Source organism: Ahaetulla prasina, chromosome 1, assembly GCF_028640845.1.
Source record: "Ahaetulla prasina isolate Xishuangbanna chromosome 1, ASM2864084v1, whole genome shotgun sequence".
In the NCBI taxonomy this organism is placed as follows: Eukaryota; Metazoa; Chordata; class Lepidosauria; order Squamata; family Colubridae; genus Ahaetulla; species Ahaetulla prasina.
Window position 1 is genome coordinate 201,625,701 of NC_080539.1, and position 21,405 is coordinate 201,647,105.

At 39.3% G+C, this 21,405-nt stretch overlaps 1 protein-coding gene across 1 annotated transcript in view; it reads left to right on the forward strand.

The window, feature by feature from the left end:
* The first annotated feature begins 17,565 nt into the window (after positions 1–17,565).
* DNAH7 (dynein axonemal heavy chain 7) overlaps positions 17,566–21,405 on the forward strand; it is a 189,113-nt gene continuing 185,273 nt past the window's right edge. The window contains exon 1 of the mRNA XM_058188377.1: positions 17,566–17,630. Within this exon, the coding sequence (XP_058044360.1) occupies positions 17,616–17,630 (15 nt within the window). The 5' untranslated portion in view covers positions 17,566–17,615. The remainder of the gene's footprint in view (positions 17,631–21,405) is intronic.

The window sequence follows — 21,405 nt, forward strand, 5'->3', positions numbered from 1 at the left end:
GGGTTATTTCTGAACTAGATAAAAAATTGAATTGTAAAAATAATTAAAAGTAGGAAAGGGTCAAATCTTAATTCTTGCAATTTTTTTTTGGTGAATATAGGCCCAAAGCTTCATCTAGAAGGCCTCAATCTGAATTATTGTTCCCCTCCCAAAAAAAAAATAAATGTTTGGATTGAAGCCATAGTACAAAAAATATTTTAGATTTATGACATAATCCAGTTAATTTTTCTGCTGGGCGCCATCACTGCCCAAAAATAAATTAGTTAAACATGGAGCTTTGTTTATCTATGACAATTGATTAAATATCAACTTGCTGAATTAATGGTTAATGATGAATATTTTATATCGGATGCTCTAGGTATATTTTAACTGATTTAATTGCACAGAGGTGATAGATTCATTGCCCATGAATGTCTGATAAATTAAAAATGAGTGGAATGGAATGGAATAAACAGAGTTTGAAGGAATGAATCTATCACCTCTGTGCAATTAAATGACAGCTTCAGAGAATCAAAGCATCAGATGCTTTGGAGAATAGCTTGACCTCCTCTTTTTTACGGCAATCCCTGAGATATTGAAACGCTGCTATCATGTCACCTCTAGTCCTCCTTTTCATTAAACCGGACACACCCAATCCCAGCAACTTAGCTTCAGTCCCCTGATCCTCTTTGTTGCTCTTCTCTGCACTCTTTCTAGAGTCTCAACATCTTTTTTTATATTGTGGTGATCAAAACTGGATGCAGTATTCCAAGTGTGGTCTTACCAAGGCATTATAAAGTGGCATTAACGCTTCATGTGATCTTGATTCTATTCCTCTCTTATATGCAGCCTAAAACTGTGGGCTTTTTTGGCAGTTGCAGCACACTGCTGGCTCATATTTAAATGATTGTCCACTAGGTCTCCAAGATCCTTCTCACAGTTACTGCTATTGAATGAAGTACTACCTATACTATACCTGTGCATTTGGTTTTTCTTGCCTAAATGTAGAACCTTACTTTTTTCACCATTGAATTTCATTTTGTTAGATAGCACCCAATGTTCAAATCTGTCAAGATCCTTCTATATTGTAAGCCTATCTTTCGGAGTATTGGCTATTCCTGCCAGCTTGTTGTCATATGCAGATTTGATGAGTTCCCCATCTATCCCCTCATCCATAACATTGATGAAGATGTTGAAGAGTACTGGACTTAAAACAGAGCCTTGGGGTACCCCACTGAATACTTCACTCCATGTAGATGCAGTTCAGGGGTGGGTTCTACTTACCTTTAGAACCAGTTCGCAGCAGGATCGCGCGCTTGCGCTTGCTTTGCTTGCACGTGCTTCTGTGCATGCGCAGAGGCTTCCTGATATCAGGGTTGGTGGGAAGAGCCTCCCCCTGGTTTTACTACCAGTTTGCAAGAACCAGTCCGAACGGGGGGCAACCCAACACTGATGCAGTTCCATTGAGGAGTACACATTGAGTGTGGCTGGTCAACCCTCTGGTGCACATTTTTCTATCTTACGAAGTAGTACGTTGTGGTCTACTGTATCAAATGTCTTACTGAAGAAGTCCAAGTAAATTATATCCACAGCATTCCTCTGGTCCACTAATTTTGTCACTTTGTCAAAGAATGCAATATGTTTTATTTGGCGTGATCCCTTTTTGACAAACCCATGTTGGCTTTTGGTTATTACTTTGTTTGCCTTTTGATGTTCACTGATTTGTTGCTTAATTATCTTTTCCAGAATCTTCCCAAGTATTGAGGGTAGGCTGATTCAGGACTACAGTTTCCTAGATCTATTCCCCCCCCCCCCTTTTTGAAGATGGGAACTACATCAGTTCCTTTCCAGTCCTCTGGTAGTTCTCCGGTGCTCCAGAATCCTTGAAAGATATAGTTCATCTCTGAGATCATCTCTGCCAATTCCTTCAGAACCTTGGGGTGTAATCCATCTGGTCCTGATGATTTGAACTTGTCTATGGTGGACAGGTGCTCACTTACCATTTTTTTGACTATTTTAATTTGTCTTTCTAATCTTTTTTTTAAAAATGGCACTGCTTTTAATAGGTTGGACTATTTTTTTTTTTTGCATTTATATCCCGCCCTTCTCCGAAGACTCAGGGTGGCTTACACTATGTCAAGCAATAGTCTTCATCCATTTGTATATTATATACAAAGTCAACTTATTGCCCCCAACAATCTGGGTCCTCATTTTACCTACCTTATAAAGGATGGAAGGCTGAGTCAACCTTGGGCCTGGTGGGACTTGAACTTGCAGTAATTGCAAGCAGCTGCTGTTAATAACAGACTGTCTTAGCAGTCTGCGCCACTCAAGGACCCTTTTCCCTTTGTGTAAAGACGGATGCAAAAAATGATCTAAATAGTTCTGCTTTTTCCCTGTTGCTTGTCACCTTCATGTCACTTTCTTCCACTAATGGACCCACTATTTCCTTGACTTTTTCCTTTTCTTTTTACAAGTTTTTACAAATCGACAGGTAGATCATTATAACGGTATAAAATGCAAAGCAAATGACATAAATTAAACAAGTTGTTCAGAATATAGGTAGTCCTTCATGATGAACTACAATTGAGATCAGAATCTCAGTTGTGGAGGAAACGGTCTTTAAGAGAGATACCTTTGCTCAATGACTGCAATCCTGCAAACAACTGTGTGGGTTATTAGGCAGACCGAGCAAAAGAGTTGCTTGCTGAAAGAGGGCAAATAGCTCCCCTCCATGCACGGAAGTGAACTTGCATATTGGGTTGGAGAAATGAAGTTTGGATCTTTGCAATCCATGCTGCATTTGTTCAGCCCTGTGCAGGAGTCCCTTTCTTGCATGGAGGGGTGGACAGCTCCTGAGCTGGGTGTGCATGTGTGTGCACATGCACACTCACACACATACAAACGAAGAAGAGGAAAAATCCTTCAGCTTGCAATCTTTCCTGCCAGTGTCCTCATCGATTTTGGGGGAAGCTGTCAGAGAAGATAGCAAATGGAGATCACTTGATTGTAGGGCATTCCTCACAGGGGGCAGGGGGATGGGGAGGTACAGTGTTTTACAAAGGCTGGTAGCCCTTTCTGAACCGTCATAACTTCGAATATTTGTTAAATAACTGGTTGAATGATCTGTAGAAGGATAGATATGACTGCCCAAGCAGCTCAAGAGGGCAATTGGTTGGGACAATTATTCCTCCATCACACGATGTGGCCGAGTAGGCTGAGTACACTATGAGAGTAGGCTGCCAGTGTCCAAGAAAAAGAGGGGAGAGAGAAGGATTCCTCCCTTGATTCACTTTCATGGATGCTTGCGCTCTTGGCACTCCTTGGAATTTGTGTCTCACAGTAGCCCTTCCCTTCTTCCCAGCCCTGACAAAATCATTACAAGACTGCTATGCGTCATTTGCAGCTGTCACCCACAATTTTTCCTTGAACATCATCTCTATAGGCTTCCGTTCAGCTTCTGTCAGCTGAGCAGTTTGTTTGGTAATTTATCAAGTCTGTGCATCACCCATTCCAATCAGAGTGTTGCTGGATTTCATGCAGGCATACAACACATCCACAGAAGAATATGCTAAACAAGACATCCTCAATTACAGAATTCCTAGCAGCTGATTCTTAGCTGGGTTTGCCTCGCTGATGAAGGTATCCAGTTTGGGCACCTCAGGAAAACTGGGCAACCCTTGAAAATAATTGGCCATGGAGGCATCAAGACAAAAATGGCAGATGTGACAAGAAATGAGACGATAGATCTGAAGCCTAGAGGCCAAGGAGGAATAGTAATTATATTCCCAATAATCCCAGTAACCCAACGAGATTTGGTCCATTTCATTCAAGTGTATTGTACTGATAGTTAATAAACCAATATTTTATTGGATTTGCATTTTATTTCCTCACACAGCTAATATTTCATGAAATAATGCATCAATTGGTCTATTTTTATGTCCCTGATTTCTCTGAAGGAGCCCCTCATGCCTTCAGGAGGGGAAGAACAGTTTATACCCTTTGGTTGATGGACACAGCTGAATGTGACTCCTAATTATATGTGTTCATGAAGCTAACAGACTTTGAATTTGGGGCATCAAAAAGTCCATTTTAAATCTTTAAGCCTTAGTACAGCAAACTGTACAAGTTCAGTTTATTTGTTTGAAATTTCACTGATAATCTTCCTTCACATAAAAATATTAGCACTGAAAATATAAAAAATAGAAGCCTGTTACTATTATTTATCTGTGATTTGTTTCATAATAATTTCACTTCGTTTTCAAAAAGGTTTTAGTGAACTTCCTTTAAACATTTGGATTATCTTAAACCTGTAGTTAAAATGGAAAGCTACTTTCATTTTAGAATCTTTATTCCTGGCAGCAAATGATGCTGTTTTTGAAGCACCTGGGATAATCCCATCTTTGAATTATGACTTCCCTGTTTGGAACAATATTCAGATCTCCTTATATAAGTAAATTAGGGCCATCTTGTCTCTTTTATCCCTCCAACAGTTAGATCCTATTCATTTATCTTCAGTCTACAAAACAGAAATAAAATCTCCTTTATTGTGTTCAGACTTATATAAGCAATATGTACTTGTGGTGCCTTCAAATATGGTTAGCTAGTTTATGGTTCAATATGTTGTTGAATATAGCCTTATATTAATACTCTCTTTGTATTTTTACCTCCAATTTTACTTCTAATCTCTTAATCAGGAAATAAATTTTGCCTAACAGTAGACTTAAGACAGTGAGAATGGTCAAAACTGAAATTAAAATAAATATATATACAGGTAGTCCTCAATTTATAACTACAATTGATCCCAGAATTTATGTTGCTAAGTGAGAAATTTGTTAAGTGAGTTTTGCCCCTTTTTACGACTTTTCATGCCACATTTGTTAAGTGAATCACTGCAGTTATTAGGTTAGTAACCTGGCTGTTAAGTGAATTGACTTTGCTCGTCAAGAATGTCACAAAAGATGATCACATGAATCAGGACATTGCAACTGTCATAAATATAAACCAGTTGCCAAGCATCAGAATTTTGATCACATGTTCATGGGGATGCTAGAAAGGAAACTGAAAAACGGTCATAAGTCACTTTTTTCAGTGCCATTATAACTCGAATGGTCACTTAAATGAACTGTTGTAGATCAAGAACTACCTGTATAAGCCTGAAAGAGATATTAGTGTGCTCAAATATACAAAGAAAATCTTGAAGCAGGCAAGTGGTGCCTTAGGATGAACTCCCGCTGCATACTCAGCAGTTATAGAAAGCCACATTCCCGCTGGGGGAGAAAAAATGGGATGGTGCACAGTAGTTTAAAAGGAGGGTGGCTAATCTGCACTTTGTGTTGTGTGAACCTAGCCTCTACAGTTAGTTTATTTGGTGTATTGTCAACCTAATCAGGTTAATTCAGTAAAACATGAGTAAGCGCAGCATAGCTTTAATTGTAGCCATGTATTCTGCCCTGCCCTGTTTTGCTTTCTGCAGATGAAGCTGAAAGGTCACCCTAAACTTCATAGCTATCAAGTAAAAGGCACCTGGGAGATTTGCTTATGCTCTATTCCTAAAGTCAACAATCGTCACAGCTACTGAAAATTAAATAAACGGGCACATAAAATGATACGGTTGAAATACAGAAACTAAAGATCAGAAAATCCACAGTTGTTTGCTATTCAAAAAGCATGTCGGTGATAAAAAAAAAAATCATTCTGCCATTTCCTAGCTTTCATCACCTCATTTGTTTCCTGTGATTGGGAATATAGTAAATTGTTTTGATGGGATAATATGGTAACTTTCAGCATTACTGACTTGGATTGGCTTGACTTGTCAAAACATGCTCCTCGAAATCAAGAAACCAGATCTTGGGTTTGCACATTACAAACATCCTGGTTTGCACTAAGTATAGTTGCTTGGAGACCACACATGTTGTTCTGAAAATAACTGACTTTCTTCTGACATTTCAAAGGAAAACTTCCTTAACTTCTTATGTAATAGACTGGGTGGGTGGGAGTTGATTCACTTTTGCAGTTAAAATTATGCATTCCAGTCGCTGATTGTAGCTCTCCCAACTGTATTTTCATACATGCATTCTCAAGGGAATAAAGATTAAAATAACTGATAAATGTTATTTTGGATTCCTGAACTGTTAACTTTTACAGTATTTAAGAGAAAAATATACCCTGTCTTTGTACTAAAAACAAAAGGCTTCGACTACTTTGCAATGCTTTAAAATGAAGTATCTATATAGAGCTAGCTGGATATTAATTCAATAAAACATACAGTTCATCCAAAACAGTACAATAGATATATAGATATAAATACAGGTTATATATAAAAGGCTTAGTGATGATTTAGTTAGATCCTTAAACTAGCATGAGATATATTCACTATAGTTCTTTTGTACTACTCTTTCCCAAATAGGTGCCCTGCAAATTTATGAGAACTATATCTCCCAGAATTTCCATCTGCTCTGCGGTTGTATTTCTGTAACATTTATCGTGAATACTTCAAACATGAATTGGCATATGGTATATATCAAAGAAGCATAAATGACACAGGAAATTAAAACCACTGCACATAGTTCAACTTTGGAAAAAATATGCCAAATGCAACTAAAACTTAATTTTGATTAATAGCTCTCAGAAGTTAACTAGGTATCTACAATGTCAAATGCGCAGGCTACTTGAAACATACAAAGTAGTGGAATGTTCTTGATATAGCAAATGCTGTAAACTGAAATTGAGAATTTGACAGGCTATGTGATCTTAAAATAAAAATGAGTGAGAAACTTGCCATGTTTATCTTTCAACTGCTACATGTAGACAAAAATTCAATTAACATTAGAAGTTTGACTTGGAATTTTAGGAAAAAAATGCATGACTAAATTCTTGTGTCTTTATGGAGAGAATAATATCTGTGTTTCCATTATGTAGCTTTCCATTTTCTCAGGCGTGCTTCAATATTTTATATTTATGACATGTAAGGCTCTTCCCCAAAAAATGAAATCCTACAGCAGCGTTCTAAAATAGATTCATATAATAAATACTAATTTCTTGCTTTCCATTTTTTAGGCCAATGTAATCCCCATTTTTTTGTGCAGCTAACAGCCAGTAATCCAAATAATAAAAAACTGCTGCATAAAATCTACTTGAAGTTTTCAAACTTCTGAACTCAATAATATTGGCAACAACTACGATTCCACAAAAAATATTTTGACAAGGCTTTCCCCCCCCACTTTATCAGTCAGAAATTTACATACTGAAATAACAGTGCCTCTCAAGTCAACTTTTGAGGTTTTCCCTTACAAATATCTGAAACAAAATAATTTCTATATCACTCCTTCCAGCTTCTGCTGATTTTATGGTCATTTTTAGGAGACTCATATTAATCACATAGCTCAAAGTGTGCTACAAATGGAACATATTTACTCTTACTGTCATTTTTGCCTTTATTTGGTTTTGAAATCAAACGGTATGCCATTCTGGTCAATGGTAGAAGGACTGGTCCACATTGAAGGAGACTTCAAGTCAATAAATCCCAAGCTGTTCAGATCTTTAAGGATAGTAAAGATGACTTTGAATTGGACTTAATAAGTGAGGGCAGCCCATTCAGATGAATGGCTGAAAAGATCACCACACTGTTCAGAATTCTAATATCACTTATAATGCAATCAAAGTTTATGAACAATGGCAGAGCACTCTCAGAGAGAAGACACCACAGTGGATCAAAACAGAGATAATTAATATATAGTGGGCTACGGACACCCCCCAAATCAATGCAGTTAGCTGTAACAGCAAAAACCTCCTGGCAACAGCTACCGCTTGAGCATTTCATGTTAAGATCATCTTCAGAAGAATTGCCAAATACCACCAGCCTGGTCTTCTAAGAGGAGTTGAACTTCATCCAGAATAGGATAACATCTTACACACACCCATCATAGACTTTGTCATCAGTGTTGCTACTTTAGCTGCCTTTAATTCATTGTTTTTTATCCAACCCATCACTAGTTCCAAGTTTTTCTATGGCTTGCCTAGAATATGACAGAAAACACATAGCATTACAAATACTGATTTATCTGGGTGACTTTTTCTAGACTTGGAAATTAAGCAGTATTGGTCGTGGTAAGTATTTGGATGGGAATCTTCCAGATAATGAAAACTCTGGAAATAAAATCTCATCCTGGAAGAAGACAATGGTAAACTATTTTCCTATTGTTTCCAATAAAAGATATCAAGAGCTTCATGAGTTCGCCAAGAGTTGAGCTCAACTTGAGGAAAATTTTAAGATTTACTATTTATACTAGCCAGAGAATATCTGAGAGACCTGGTTTGCTCTTGCTACTAAACTAGTTTTGGTCTTGATATGATCTTTCTGCCATATGAAATGCTGTTGCCCAGAATTCTACCACATCCGGCTGACTAACACCTAGTGTGATTCACAAGATAGCAATGTAAGGCTTTCTTTAGGCAAATCTTCCCAATGTGCTGGTATTTCCTGCCTCTCTACTCAACTGCTCCCTGCGCTGTTACTTAAGGTAGTTATCAGATGGACTTTGGAGCCTTTTACCATAAGGGTGATGTAATCTATGAAGATGTCATTCAGCTGGCAAGGACAAGTTTCTGCTTTCTTTAAACAGGCTTCTGTTCGTTTATGGCTTTTTAAAACAGGTTAATGTGAATAAGGCAAATGATATGTTCACCTTGCTGAAGGTGAACATATCTGGTCTTGTCAGTACCTGGGTGGGAGGTGATCAGAGAAGAGTAATCCTGAATTACAGAATTGAAGGAAAGTACAGGTTTTAGTTTGCTGTAAAGGAGACTTTTCCAGTCAATTCTATTATGTCTTTTAGGCCTTTGGCTAAGGATTTTGGGGATGGTTGAAATAGATTCGGTTCATGATGCAACTGTGGGGAACATGCCTATCACAATATCTATAACTATAGAGAGCTTCGGTGTTTACTTACAACTTATATTTCACTTTTCTACCAGGAGCTCAAGGTAGCCTACATAACACTCCAACCTCTAATTTTATCCTCATACAAAAGTGAGGTTTAGGCGAGATTTTCTGACCGAGAATCACCTGGTGAGCTTCTGTGGCTGAGGATGGACTTGAATGTGAGTCAATATGGTCCTACTGTTACACCTTAATCACTGTACCACATTAGACTTTCTTTTCTGGCTTGCTGGTTTTCTTCTCAAATCCTGTTGAAATACTAGTTTCCTTTTCTCATAACTTCTTCTGAATTTTAGCTGCTATCAGAATCACAGCCTGTTTTGAGTCATAAATACACATATATGCATACCCATAAATTGTGTTGAAAATGCCAATTTCTAAAAAAGATGTGGCTACAGTAATTATTTACTTTAGAATGGATTGCAGCTGGGGGGATTGACTAAATCAAGCGTGAAACAAATATTTTTTTTTAAAAAAAGAACACAAATAGAAGAAAGGGAAGATGATTAATTGGTATACTATCCTTAATATTAGGGAAGCAGGCTGTCCCCATATTTTTTTTCTAATAGCTACAAAGCAAGATAAGACAGGTGGGAAAATCCAGTTTCCTAGATAAGGAATAGGGAAAAAGCTAAGGTAATAAGGTGTTTTGGGGGTTATGATTTATTTATTTTTCAAATTTATTTCAAATGATGAAGAAATCATGGTCATCTGACAGACAGAAAAGAGTGACATAGGTAGAAAAGGGAAAAATGGTCAGAAATGATTGTATTTGCATGGTCTCTGACTCAGACCAGCTAATCAAGTGTTGTTTGTTTGCTTAATATATAACCTTGATTATATACGATCACGTGAACTCCCTGCTGTTTACATATGTTCATAAAACAATGAGACATTCACTAATAAGTTTAATAACATACTTCTTTACTTCCCTCCCTGCCACCCTTGGTATATTCTCCTAACAATATCAAAATCTAAACGTTCCATGAAATAGTTCCATTTTCACTCCCTCTCTGAAGGACAAGAGAGGGACATCCGGATTTCTTGGGGCAAGCCGTTCCATGGGAATGGATCACAACATGGAAGACATAAGCTTCAGGGGAAGCAATCACTATTTTGAATTGTACTCAGAAATCTGTTGGCAGCACCAAAGTAACACTTGCAACCACTATGTTAATAATTCTTGTAGCTTTCACCCACAAGAGGCAGGTGCGTCATTCTTGTCCAGGGGAGCAATCATTTGGTTGGCTTCATCCACCCAATTCCCCTCCCAAAGGAAGACTATTGAAAAATAGTACTCACAAGTCACAACCCTCACCGCTGGCTTCAAAAAGTCACTTGAGAGGTCCAAAAGAATCAGGATATTCTCACTACTTGAGTCTCAGTTATGGTCATCATTAAATCCACCAAGAGCGTTTCTGTTTCATGTTCAGATCAGAATTCTGAACAAAAGGAATAAGACACTTAACAGAGTGTTCTTCATTTAAGGCATTTTATGTGAGCTTACCATATTTTTTGGACTATAAGACACACCGGAGTATAAGACACACCTTAGCTTTTGGGGAGGAAAATAAGAAAAAAGCTGATTGGGGGTGGATTGGCCTCCTGGATACCCCCAATCAGCTGTTCCCAGAGGTGAACTTTAGCAACAGGTTCATTGGTTGTGAGCTTTGTGCCTTGCTTTTTTTTCAGCCTCTGAAACCTCCATTTGAGAGGCTGGGTATATAAGACGCACCCAAATGTTCACCCTCTTTTAGGGGGGAAAAAGGTGCGTCTTATACTCCAAAAAATACGGTAGGTTGTCTAGGCAGTTTATGATCAGGAAAGAATGGACATTCATCCAGAATCCACATTCCTTTGTGAGCAGCACTGGTTTCCAGTTTGACTGGCTTCAGAGTTGATTCAAGATACTGGTTGCTACTTATAAACTCCTATATGGCATAGGACCGGGCTCCTTATGGGACCTCCTGGTATCTGCCCCGCTGGTTCTAGGTGGCAGGATTGGCCCATTCTGTTAATTAATTAAACAATGCCACCTGTATGAACTCTGAGAGTAGCAGCACCTGACTTCTGGAAAGAGGTTCCCCCCCCAAACTCCCGGATCCAAATGGCCCCAGCTTGCTGGTGTTTCAAAGAGTCCTCAGGCCTTTGGTGAGAATGATTGAAGCGCTGCTTTTCCTTTGTTCCCATCCATTTTTCTCAGTTCTGCCATTTTTATTCTTTTGTTGTTGTTTTCCTTGTATTTAAATAACAATTTGTAAACTGCCCAGAGATTCTGAGATTTGGGAGGCATATAAATTTAATATATCAACAGCATCTTCACCGTCTCTTTTGTGTATTTTTTTAAAGAAACATGCTTTTCTTCCAGAATGTGGAAATCACGATCGTCAAATGCCTTCCCAACTTGTCAGGAATCTTCTCTTCTTACCTCTCCTATTATGCGATTGGCAAACTATTGTAACCTGCAGCTTGCCACTTGGCTTATTTTGAGCTGTTGTCATGAGCAATACTGAAAACATCATACCATTGCAATGAGGTCAAGGGCTCAAACAACACGATAAAATGTTTTATTGGACACACTAAAATAATGGAATAATGAACCTCGCGGTGACAGTATTGTGCTTATCTTATAAATATTGGGATGGGGGTGGGTGGGGGCAGGGCAAGAGTTTGGCACACAATCTAAAGAATTAGAACTAAGGTTAATGGCCTATTTGTGAGACAGCGAGGGAGTGTTAAGAACTGTACAGCCCTGTTCTACAGCAAGATGTCAAACAAGGAAATAGTGTCTCGACAAAAAAATAATAATTGCAAAACTATACCGTAATTTAGAAAGGCAGCAAATTTCCAGGCCATTAAAAAAAAAAATCTCTGACCCTGAATAACATCCCCTTCCCCTCTTGTGTCTTATGGCAATGTCAAACGGTATCATCGGGTATGACATTAGCCAACTGCAAAAGGCTGTTCTTCATTTCCTCTCCTTTGCAGCTATGGATATTTTTAAGATGAGGCTTTTATGCAATTATCCTGTCCTAAACCCAGAACTTCCTGCGGGACAGAGAAATGCTGCCTTTCAAATGTAGTTTTCTCAGGTTTTTCTATCCCTTCTTTCATCTGCTTTGTTTTCACAGTTTAAGGGGAAAAGATGAAATTGCTGCACGGTGCTTTCACTGGGGGTATAACACTCTCTCTGGAAGCATCTCCTGGGTATTGTTTGCAGGATACATTTGTCACCTGGGTTGGGGAATGACTGTGTGTGCGCTGCCACTACTCTGTCCCACGCAGTTTCTAACCACAGTCATGGGTTTCCTGAGACAAAGCATCAGGTTTTACACTCACCATAATTTGAAAGTATAAGAGTTGTTGATTCTGGTTAATTTAGTATCCGTGGGAAATGGCAGTTGCTTCAGAATTGGATGACATGTTTAACCACAAGGAAACCAACAACCATGATTAAGGAGACTCAAGACGTAGAGAAAGATGGCAACAAGCATCTTTTCAGTAACCAAGCAGAGCCAGTTCCACAACTGACCTTGGACATAATGATCATGCTGGGGAAATCTTTCTGTATTAAATACTTAGAATTAGTGCTATTTGTTATAGAAAAGTGATTTGTATTTGAAATAAAAATGATAAATTTACTATAAAATATTTTTAAGAGTAACATTTTGATTGGGAGCTAGTTTGGGGTAGTGCAAGGCTGTCAAACTCCCAGTCCGCAGGGCTGATACGGTCATGTCCTGGCCACGCCCACTCCCGGTTTAGCAAAGTGCAAAAAAGTCCTGATACATCACGTGACGCTGCCATGATGACGTGAATTTGACAGCCCTGGTGTAGTGGTTAAGGCACAAGGCTAGAACCAGGTGACTGTGAGTTTTAGACCTGCCTAAAACCAGCTGGGTGACTTTGGGCAGTAACTCTCTCAGCCCTTGGAAGAAGGCAAAGGCAAACCACTTATGAAAAATGTTGGCAAGAAAACTGCAGGGACTTGTCCCAGCAGTTACCAGGAGTAAAAACACAAAACAAAAAATTGACTCAAAGGTCCCCACCAAAAAAATAATTGTTGCAATGATATAAAGAAAAGGTTGCTTTGATGATTGCTGAGTCTCACTTGGATCACAACATGCCCATCTCAGCCCAAGAATTGAAAACTGATCCTTTTACCTGCGGTTTTGGTGAATGGAGATCTGGGGTTTCTGGGTAATAACATGGAAATCATTTCAGATTTCAGCCCTGGACTTCTGTCTTTCTCACTCTCTTTGTCTAAAGTACTTCTGTAACTGGTGCACGTGTGCATGGAATTTCAAACCTTTAGTTTGCTTTTGCATTTGGGATGTGTTTTTGAGCAAACATACATTTAGGTTTTGTTAGTAAAATTAGGCCACCGAGTCACACCTACACGTTGGCTAGGATTACACATTGCACCAAGTGATGTTTTTTGGTCATAGCTGTTAAACAACTGGAGTGGCCTGATTTAAAGCTCATGCAAAATCTTAATAATGGCTTAGACACCATAATAATGTGAGTCCCAGCTCTGTCTTCGTGAGCAAAGTTCACAATGATATTTTTGTTAAAGGTCTATACTGCCCTGCAGCTATCGTCCATGACAAAGAGCCTTTCACTGGGGCCTCTCATTGCAGCTCATGTCTGGCACCACTCCATCATGCTCTGGGATGTCCAAGAAAAGCACTGCTGTGAAGCACATATTGGTAACGCAATTAAATTAATATTGTTCTTGACAGGCTTGTCCACCTTCTCTCTCTCCCAGGTGAGATACAGCTACATGACAAGGCCTTTTACCAGCTGTTTTTCTCTACCACAGCGACAACCGTCTCTTTTTAGTATTCAAATGAAGAATTTTGCAATCACGTTGGATGATAAAAATTATACAATAGAATAAGTTCCCTTCCTTCTGCCTGCTTTCTGCATGTCACGTGAAGTCAAAATGGAGTCAGAAACATAAAAGAACTGTTATTATAACTATTAGGTTACTAATGCTTTAGTAGATGGAAAACTTTTCAAAGAATGCTTTTATTTATAAGAAGAGGTTAATTTTTAAAACAAATATTCATGGATGAAAATAATAATGTGATTAATTACATGAAGTTGACTTGCACACCAACAGTACTCAGGAAACTCCCCTATGTTGGAGATCCCTGTAAACAATGACATTTGTTTAACAAGGATAGTTTAAAGGGAACAGATGCCTCTTAGTGGCCAAAAGAATTACTACCTTAGTTAACAATGAGTTCAAACTCTAAGCAAAAGGTTTTCTTTTGATTTGCAAAATCTCCATGTTTTGATAAAACAATTTTAATCCATCGGTAACTCCTAATTAACACAGCTGCTCCTGATCCCTTCACTTGCGGTGTGATCCACTTTAAGACCATGCTGCCAAGTCTCCTGCCAGTGTATTTCTGAGCTGGTTGGTAGTGGTAGAAAATGCCTTCCTCCACAATAAGAATAAGACAATAAGAAAAATATAAAACGCTAGTTATGAACAGACATAAACAGCTTTATTTTATTCCTTGCGTTAAGAAACCAAAACAGCATTCTACAAGGATAAATGCAACCCACGGTGGCTATTGAACTTAATGGCAATGAATCTAACTTTGAATCTTAAGCAGTTTGCTCAGAGACAGTAGTTCTTACACAACAAGCTGAGCAATTTCCTTAAAGATACTGTATATTACAAAAGCACAATACATATTAAGTCAGACCAAATGTCCTCACTCCCTTGCAAAATGCCAAGGTGTGTTTTCCCCCTTCTCTTTCTGGCATATTGATCTTCCTTCAAGGATTGGAATTTTTTTTTTATCTTAGTCCATCTGAATCCAGTCCAGTTCTATTGTCTTGGCCCTGTAAACCACAGTTCTCACCTAACCAAGTCTTCTGAGTTGATATTCTTGCTGGTGAATCTTGCCAGCCCCTCTTTCTTGCCATTGGCTGAGCATGCCAACTGATCTGTCCTCTTGCATTCTTGTAGCTGCAGGGAGTGGAATCTTAGTGGTTAGCTAAGAAAGATCCATGCTTTCTTCCTGTTACATCTTATTTATGAGGAGTCTTTTCTTCTCCTTTAACTCCTCAAACTGCTTTCTGCAGGGCTAACCATTTTTTCTACATCTATGTATATGTCTCCTTTTGTGTGTAAAGTCTGAGATTTCCACTTTCACCTCATTTGTAATACTTTTTCAGACTCTGAACTTTATTTCTTCCTTCTGTACTCCTTGCCTGACCAACCCCTATTTCTTCCTTTGATCTCTACCAAAAGGATCTTATACCTTTGTTAATTTTAGCACCTTAAAGATCCTGCTTCCATTGCTCCTGACTCCTGGTTACAAAACTTTGCAACTAGATCCATGCCCACAAGTTCTGCCTTGCTTCTCGTGGCAACTCTACTAGTTGTAACAGACACAAGAGGTCATTATTCCTTTCCACTTGATTCTGGTGAGAACACATTTGTAGGACCATTCTGGGCACCACATTTCTAAATGGTATTGCCAGGTTGGAAGAAGTCATCAGATATGATACAGATTCTTGAAGATATGCCTAATGAGGATGGGCAAAATGAATCTGGGATGTTCAGTCAAGAACAAACCAGACTGAAGGGAGAAAAGATAGCCATGTTTTTTTCAGGTTCATTAGAAGAATCTACAGGAAAGATGGCCAACAACTATTTTCTATATGTAATATTGATGGCATTATTCGCAACTATTTAATGTTTAATACATTTCCTGACCAGAAAGTGGAACAGTCTTCCTGTAGAAGTTGTGGGTTCGCCATCTTTAATGTTTTTAAGAAGATACCAGCAAGCTGCCTTATGGATGGACTGATTAGTTTTCCTGCACATTGCAGAAGTTAGAATAGATGGTTTTTATGTTCTATGATTGCTATTTTTATGCCGATAACTATTTCTTTCTTTAGGCTGCAATCCTCCCCATTCTGGATATTTAAGTTCCTTCAAGGTCAGCAGGCATTGCTTTAATTTCATGCTCAAACTTGACAAAAGCTTGTTCACTTTCTACAGCAAAGTTGGCTTCTTCTCTTGATTTTTCTTCCCCACTCTTCACTGGGACCACATGATTGTCCTTTCATTATGTTTTTACAAACTCTTTCCAATTAGGTTCTCCTAGCATGAAATTGTATTTATCATTGCTCTGGTTCACTAAATGTGGTTTTGAGGTTATAGACACACACTTGCCCATACTTAACTTTAGTTTTGCTTAATGTAAAAAAAAAATGTCCAGCTTTATTGATCATTTTTCCCCCAAAGTCACTACAGGACTAGCAATGACCCATAGCAGTCTTCCAATATCTAAGAGGCTGCCAGAAAGAAGAGGAGGACAACAACTATCTTCCAAAGGACTTGAGGGCAGGACAAGAAGTAACAGGTGGAAACGTATCAAGGAAAGATCCAACCTAGAACTAAGGAAAAATTTCCTGACAGTCAGAACAATTAACCAGTGGAAAAGCGTCCCTCCAGAATTTTTGGATGCTCCAATGCGGAAGTTTCTAAGAGGAGATTGGACAGCCATAGAAAGAATAGAACAGAATTTTTTATTGGCCAAATGTGATTGGACACACAAGGAATTTGACTTGGTGCATATGCTCTCAGTGTACATAAAAGAAAAGGTTCAACACTTAATGATGGTCATAGGATACAAATTTAACACTTAATGATACAACACTTAATGATAGTCATAGGCTACAAATAAACAATCAGGAAACAATCAATTTCAATTTAAATCGCAAGGATACAAGCAACAAAGTTACAGTCATAAGTGGAAGGAGATATTAGTAAATAGTTTGATAGTGTTGAGGAAATTATTTGTTTAGCAGAGTGATGGTGTTGGGGAAGAAACTGTTCTTGTGTCTAGTTGTTCTGGTGTGCAGAACACCTAGATTGGACCGCCATATATATACGTCTGAAATTGTATAGGGTCTCCTGCTTGGGCAGGCAGTTGGACTAGAAGACCTCAAAGATTCCCTCCAATTCTGTTATTCTGCTAGAATAGAATAGAATTTTTTATTGGCCAAGTGTGATTGGACACACAAGGAATTTGTCTTGGTGCATATGCTCTTAAATAATTAAAGCGACGCATTAGAGGTAGTGTAAGGAAAAAAAGCACGCTGTAAAAATTAATAACGAATCACAAGGCAGCGCGTTTGACGAAACGCTATTTTCAAAAATACGCTCAGGTGGGAAAAGCTTTGAAACATCGATCCCTCAGAGATCGATGTTTCAAAGCTTTTATTGGTTTTGCCAATAAAAGCGTTTATTGGTTTTGGTGGGCAGCCGAATTCTCCAGAGAGCATTTTAACCCCCGGCTCTATCAATCGATTCAACCGTAGGCGCCGCCCCCCCCCGCCCATCACCTATCAGTGGTGGCTGTCGTTCTCCAGGACACGCCCTTTTCTCTCCCGGCCAATCAGGCTTTACGGCTGCGAGTAGAATGTTGTGATTCATAGGTGTTCTTTAAAGGCGGGGAAGCGCCCTGGCAGCAATTGCGCGATTTGAGTTGCGGTGTTGCTAAGCTACGGGGCTTCCCTGCAACACAGCTCCGCTTGGGACTGGCGTCCGGAGAGCAAGAAGAGACGGAAGGCTGCAGGCGCTCTTCCTCCCCCCACCTCCATATCAACCCTTTCCTCCCCCCTCTAGTATTCAGCCTAGGGACAAGCAGGCGATTCTCCAGCCATGAGCAACGAGCAGGTGAGGGAGGGAAAGGGGGTCCCCTCCTGCCGGCTTGCGCCATCCTATAAGGGTTCCCCTTCTCCCGCCGCGTCTCAAATACAATCCTCAGGGTCATCACCCCACCCCCACCCGGCTCTTTCCTACCCCCGAACCGCTCCCGGGATCTGAGGAGGAGAAAACAAGGGTCCTGGCTCTGGGGAAGAGACCTTAACCTCCTCCAGATGTTTAGCACTGCAGTTTTCCAACCGCTCTGGGCAAGGACTGTGAAAAGTTGCAATCCAGAACATCTACTTGCCTACAAGGACTTTTCACCCGATCCAGGGGTCTGCAAAAGGAGGTTCTCCAAGGCTTGAAGGTGCCCAGTGAGGGTTTTAATACCTTGGTTTTAGGCCACCAAGCGTTATTTTGTCCGGGTAGAAAAGTATGCCAACGGTGATAAAACAATAGCCAAGTGGTTGTTGCCTATTAGATTGTCAAGCACCTAAGAACAGAAGCCATTCTAAAAAGTAGACAGTAGCTTTTTCAGATGGCCCATTTTTCTTACCGTGAAATCTTTATTACTGCTTCTTTCTCCCTGATATACACTCTCATTTCACTGCAGTATTAGGTAGCCTTGCACAATTTCCTCCATTATCTTCAGGAGTCCAAATGATGTGCTGTGAATTCAGCTTTGATTGGTAGTATGTTCCCCATAGTGGTAAAGGGTTTTCTACTTAACCAAATATAGTCCCTGAAGCATCTCCATGTAAGCTTAAATTCTGTGTGCAAATTGTAGGGACTCCCTTTGTTCTACTGGGAAACTCTGAGTATCCAAGACCAAGCCAAGTTCGAAACATAGAAATTGTTGTTTCATCTATCTCTGCTTAATCTCTGTTGTTTTAAGTAGAAATTAACACCAAGATTAATACTGGACCCAACAATCAACACTCACATAAGCATGTGTTTTACTGAGTGGGAAAGCCAATAATATATAAAAAGAGAGCAGCCCCATTCCCTTCTAGCATTGATGTTACCTAGTTGGGTAATAAAATCTGCAAGAAAATTATCAAGGAACAACAAGGGCCCCATAGGAAAAAAGAAAGCTCAAATATAAATATATGTTAAGAAGTGAAGCTGAGAATCAACTGCTTGCGTCAAAGAAAGTGTTTTCTGTTGCTGGTGGAATATAGATTTTAAAAAAGGAACATGATTTAGCCCCTTGGGTTAGGCCACTTAAATGAAGACAACTAGTTGATCATATTCCTTGTGTGTCCAATCACACTTGGCCAATAAAAAAAATTCTATTCTATTCTATTCTATTCATATAAGGTGCTTGGAAACAAACAAAACATATTGTTTGTCCTGAAAAAACACACATCAGGTGACTTGTGGGCCACATTTTATGGAGGACCAGGTGTATTTTTCATGGCAAATCATAAATAGAGCAACTATGAAGAATGACCTCTGGGCAATGGATGGCAAAGTTGCCATGGGATCATGTAAACTTGAAGTAAATTTTTAAATCTTGTTTTTAATTGTGAGCATCTAATGTTAACTGCCTATTGCTGTATTGCTACTTACTTAATTGCAATTTATCCCTGGTGAAAACATCAGATTGTGACTTTCCATTCCTCACTGATTTGCTTCAATGATGTCTTACTTGAAATAAATGTGAAACTAGTGATTTTATTTAGTATAATTGTAAAAGTAAAAGACATATAAATGATTTTTCCTCCTTGATGTAAGCTACTATTTATATCTGTAAGAAATATCTACATATTAGAAACTAAAATCCAGGAAGAGGCTATAAGATAAATTTCTCCTTAGAACAGTTGCCTTTTAGTGGGAATTAAAGTTGGAATGGATTCATATGTTAAGTTTCAACAGCAGAGGGCAGTCTTTCCCCAATGTAGTCCCAAATGCCTTAGCCTAATGGTTTTATTCTTTAATATTACATTAGATTATGCAGGCGTTATTTTTTTCCTTTTCTTTTGAAGTCATGATTTTTGGGGGTGGGTGCTGTTTCGTGTAGAATAAATAGACTGGATTAATTTTTTTTAAAATGCTTTTTTACCCCTTTCCTCTGTGACATTTACTTAAATATGCATGCTGTTTGAGGAAGGAGCAGGTGGTGTAGCCATATTTGTTGAAGGAGACTTTCATATATTTGTCTCATTAGTGGGAAGTTGATTTCAGGATGACGTCCTTGAGGAAAACAAAAAATGCAGCCAGAGCCCTTTAAAGTCATGCATTTAAAAGGAATCTAATCCTCTGTGCAGCTGTTCATATAATTTTTGAATTAGTTTCTGAAATGTAAACTTAAGCAGATAGTTTGTAAGGAGGGGTGGGGTTGTCCTCACAGTATTTTCAAGTGCCAGAGTTCCCCCCTCCCCGAAAGGCATTTTGAATAGTGTGGAAGCAAGTTATCAAAATGGGACAGATTTTGGAGTCAAGAAACCCTAATTGATTTTCTTCAACAATCATGGAATGCACAAACTCTTAATAGCGAATGATAGACTACAGTCCACATCATTTTTCATAAAATCATTTGCTATGTTGTTAGAATACAACTGACCCAGAGGTGGGTTTCAGCAGGTTCTGGCCAGTTCTGGAGAACCAGTAGTGGAAATTTTGAGTAGTTCGGAGAACTGGTAGTAAAAATTCTTACTGGCCCCACCCCTCATCTATTCTCTGTCTTGCAACTCCCAGCTGATCGGGAGGAAATGGGGATTTTGCAGTAACCTTCCCCTGGAGTGGGGTGAGAATGGAGATTTTGCAATATCCTTCCCCTGCCACGCCCACCAAGCCATGCCACACCCACAGAACCGGTAGTAAAATTTTTGGAAACCCACCACTGAGCTGACCCCATCCTATTGATCCAGATGTTTCCCCGCTAACATCAACCTGTGAAGTAGACCAGTGGTCCCCAACCTTTTTGGCACCAGGGACCGGTTTTGTGGAAGACAATTTTTCCATGGACTGGGGGTAGGGGAGGAGGAGCGCGCAACCTAGATCCCGTGCATGGACAGTTTACAATAGTCTTTATACTCCTATGAGAATCTAATGCCTGATGAGCTGAGGTGGAGCTGAGGTGGGGATCCTAGCGCTGGGGAGCGGCTACAAATACAGATGAATACTGCACTCGCCCGCTGCTCAACTCCAGCTGTGTGGCCTGGTTCCTAACAGTCGGTGGCCCTGGGGTTGGGGACCCTGATGTAGACATTGAATATCTTTTCTTAGTCCAATGAAGTAAGGATGCAACAGGTGGTTCTTTGGATCAGGTTCCGACAAACTGGTGTCCTCCAGATAACTGAAACCACAACGTTCCATGTGCTTCACCCTGCTTGGCGAACGGCAAAGGAGTTTCTGGGAGTCATTGCTTTACTACTGGATGTTGGGATGATAGGATGGTTCAGTTCCCCACTCCAAGAGTGGATAAGATTCTGACAAGGAGAGGGGATGGGATCAGACATTGGATCCTGTGTTATGGCTCCAGATGCCTCAATGGGCGGGTGTTTCTGAGTCTGGAAGCCTATGAAAGCTCTAGAACAGGGGTCTCCGACCTTGGCAACTTTATTTATTTATTTATTTATTTATTTATTTATTTGATTTTTATACCGCCCTTCTCCCGAAGGACTCAGGGCGGTGTACAGGCAAGATAAAACAATACAATATACAGATTAAAATACCATTTAAAAAACTTATTTAAATTAGCCTAAAATTAAAAAAATTCCATACTAAAAACCCCGTTTAAAAAATTGATAAAAGATAAAATTCAATTTAAGACAGCCGCGAATAAAAGATGTGTCTTCAG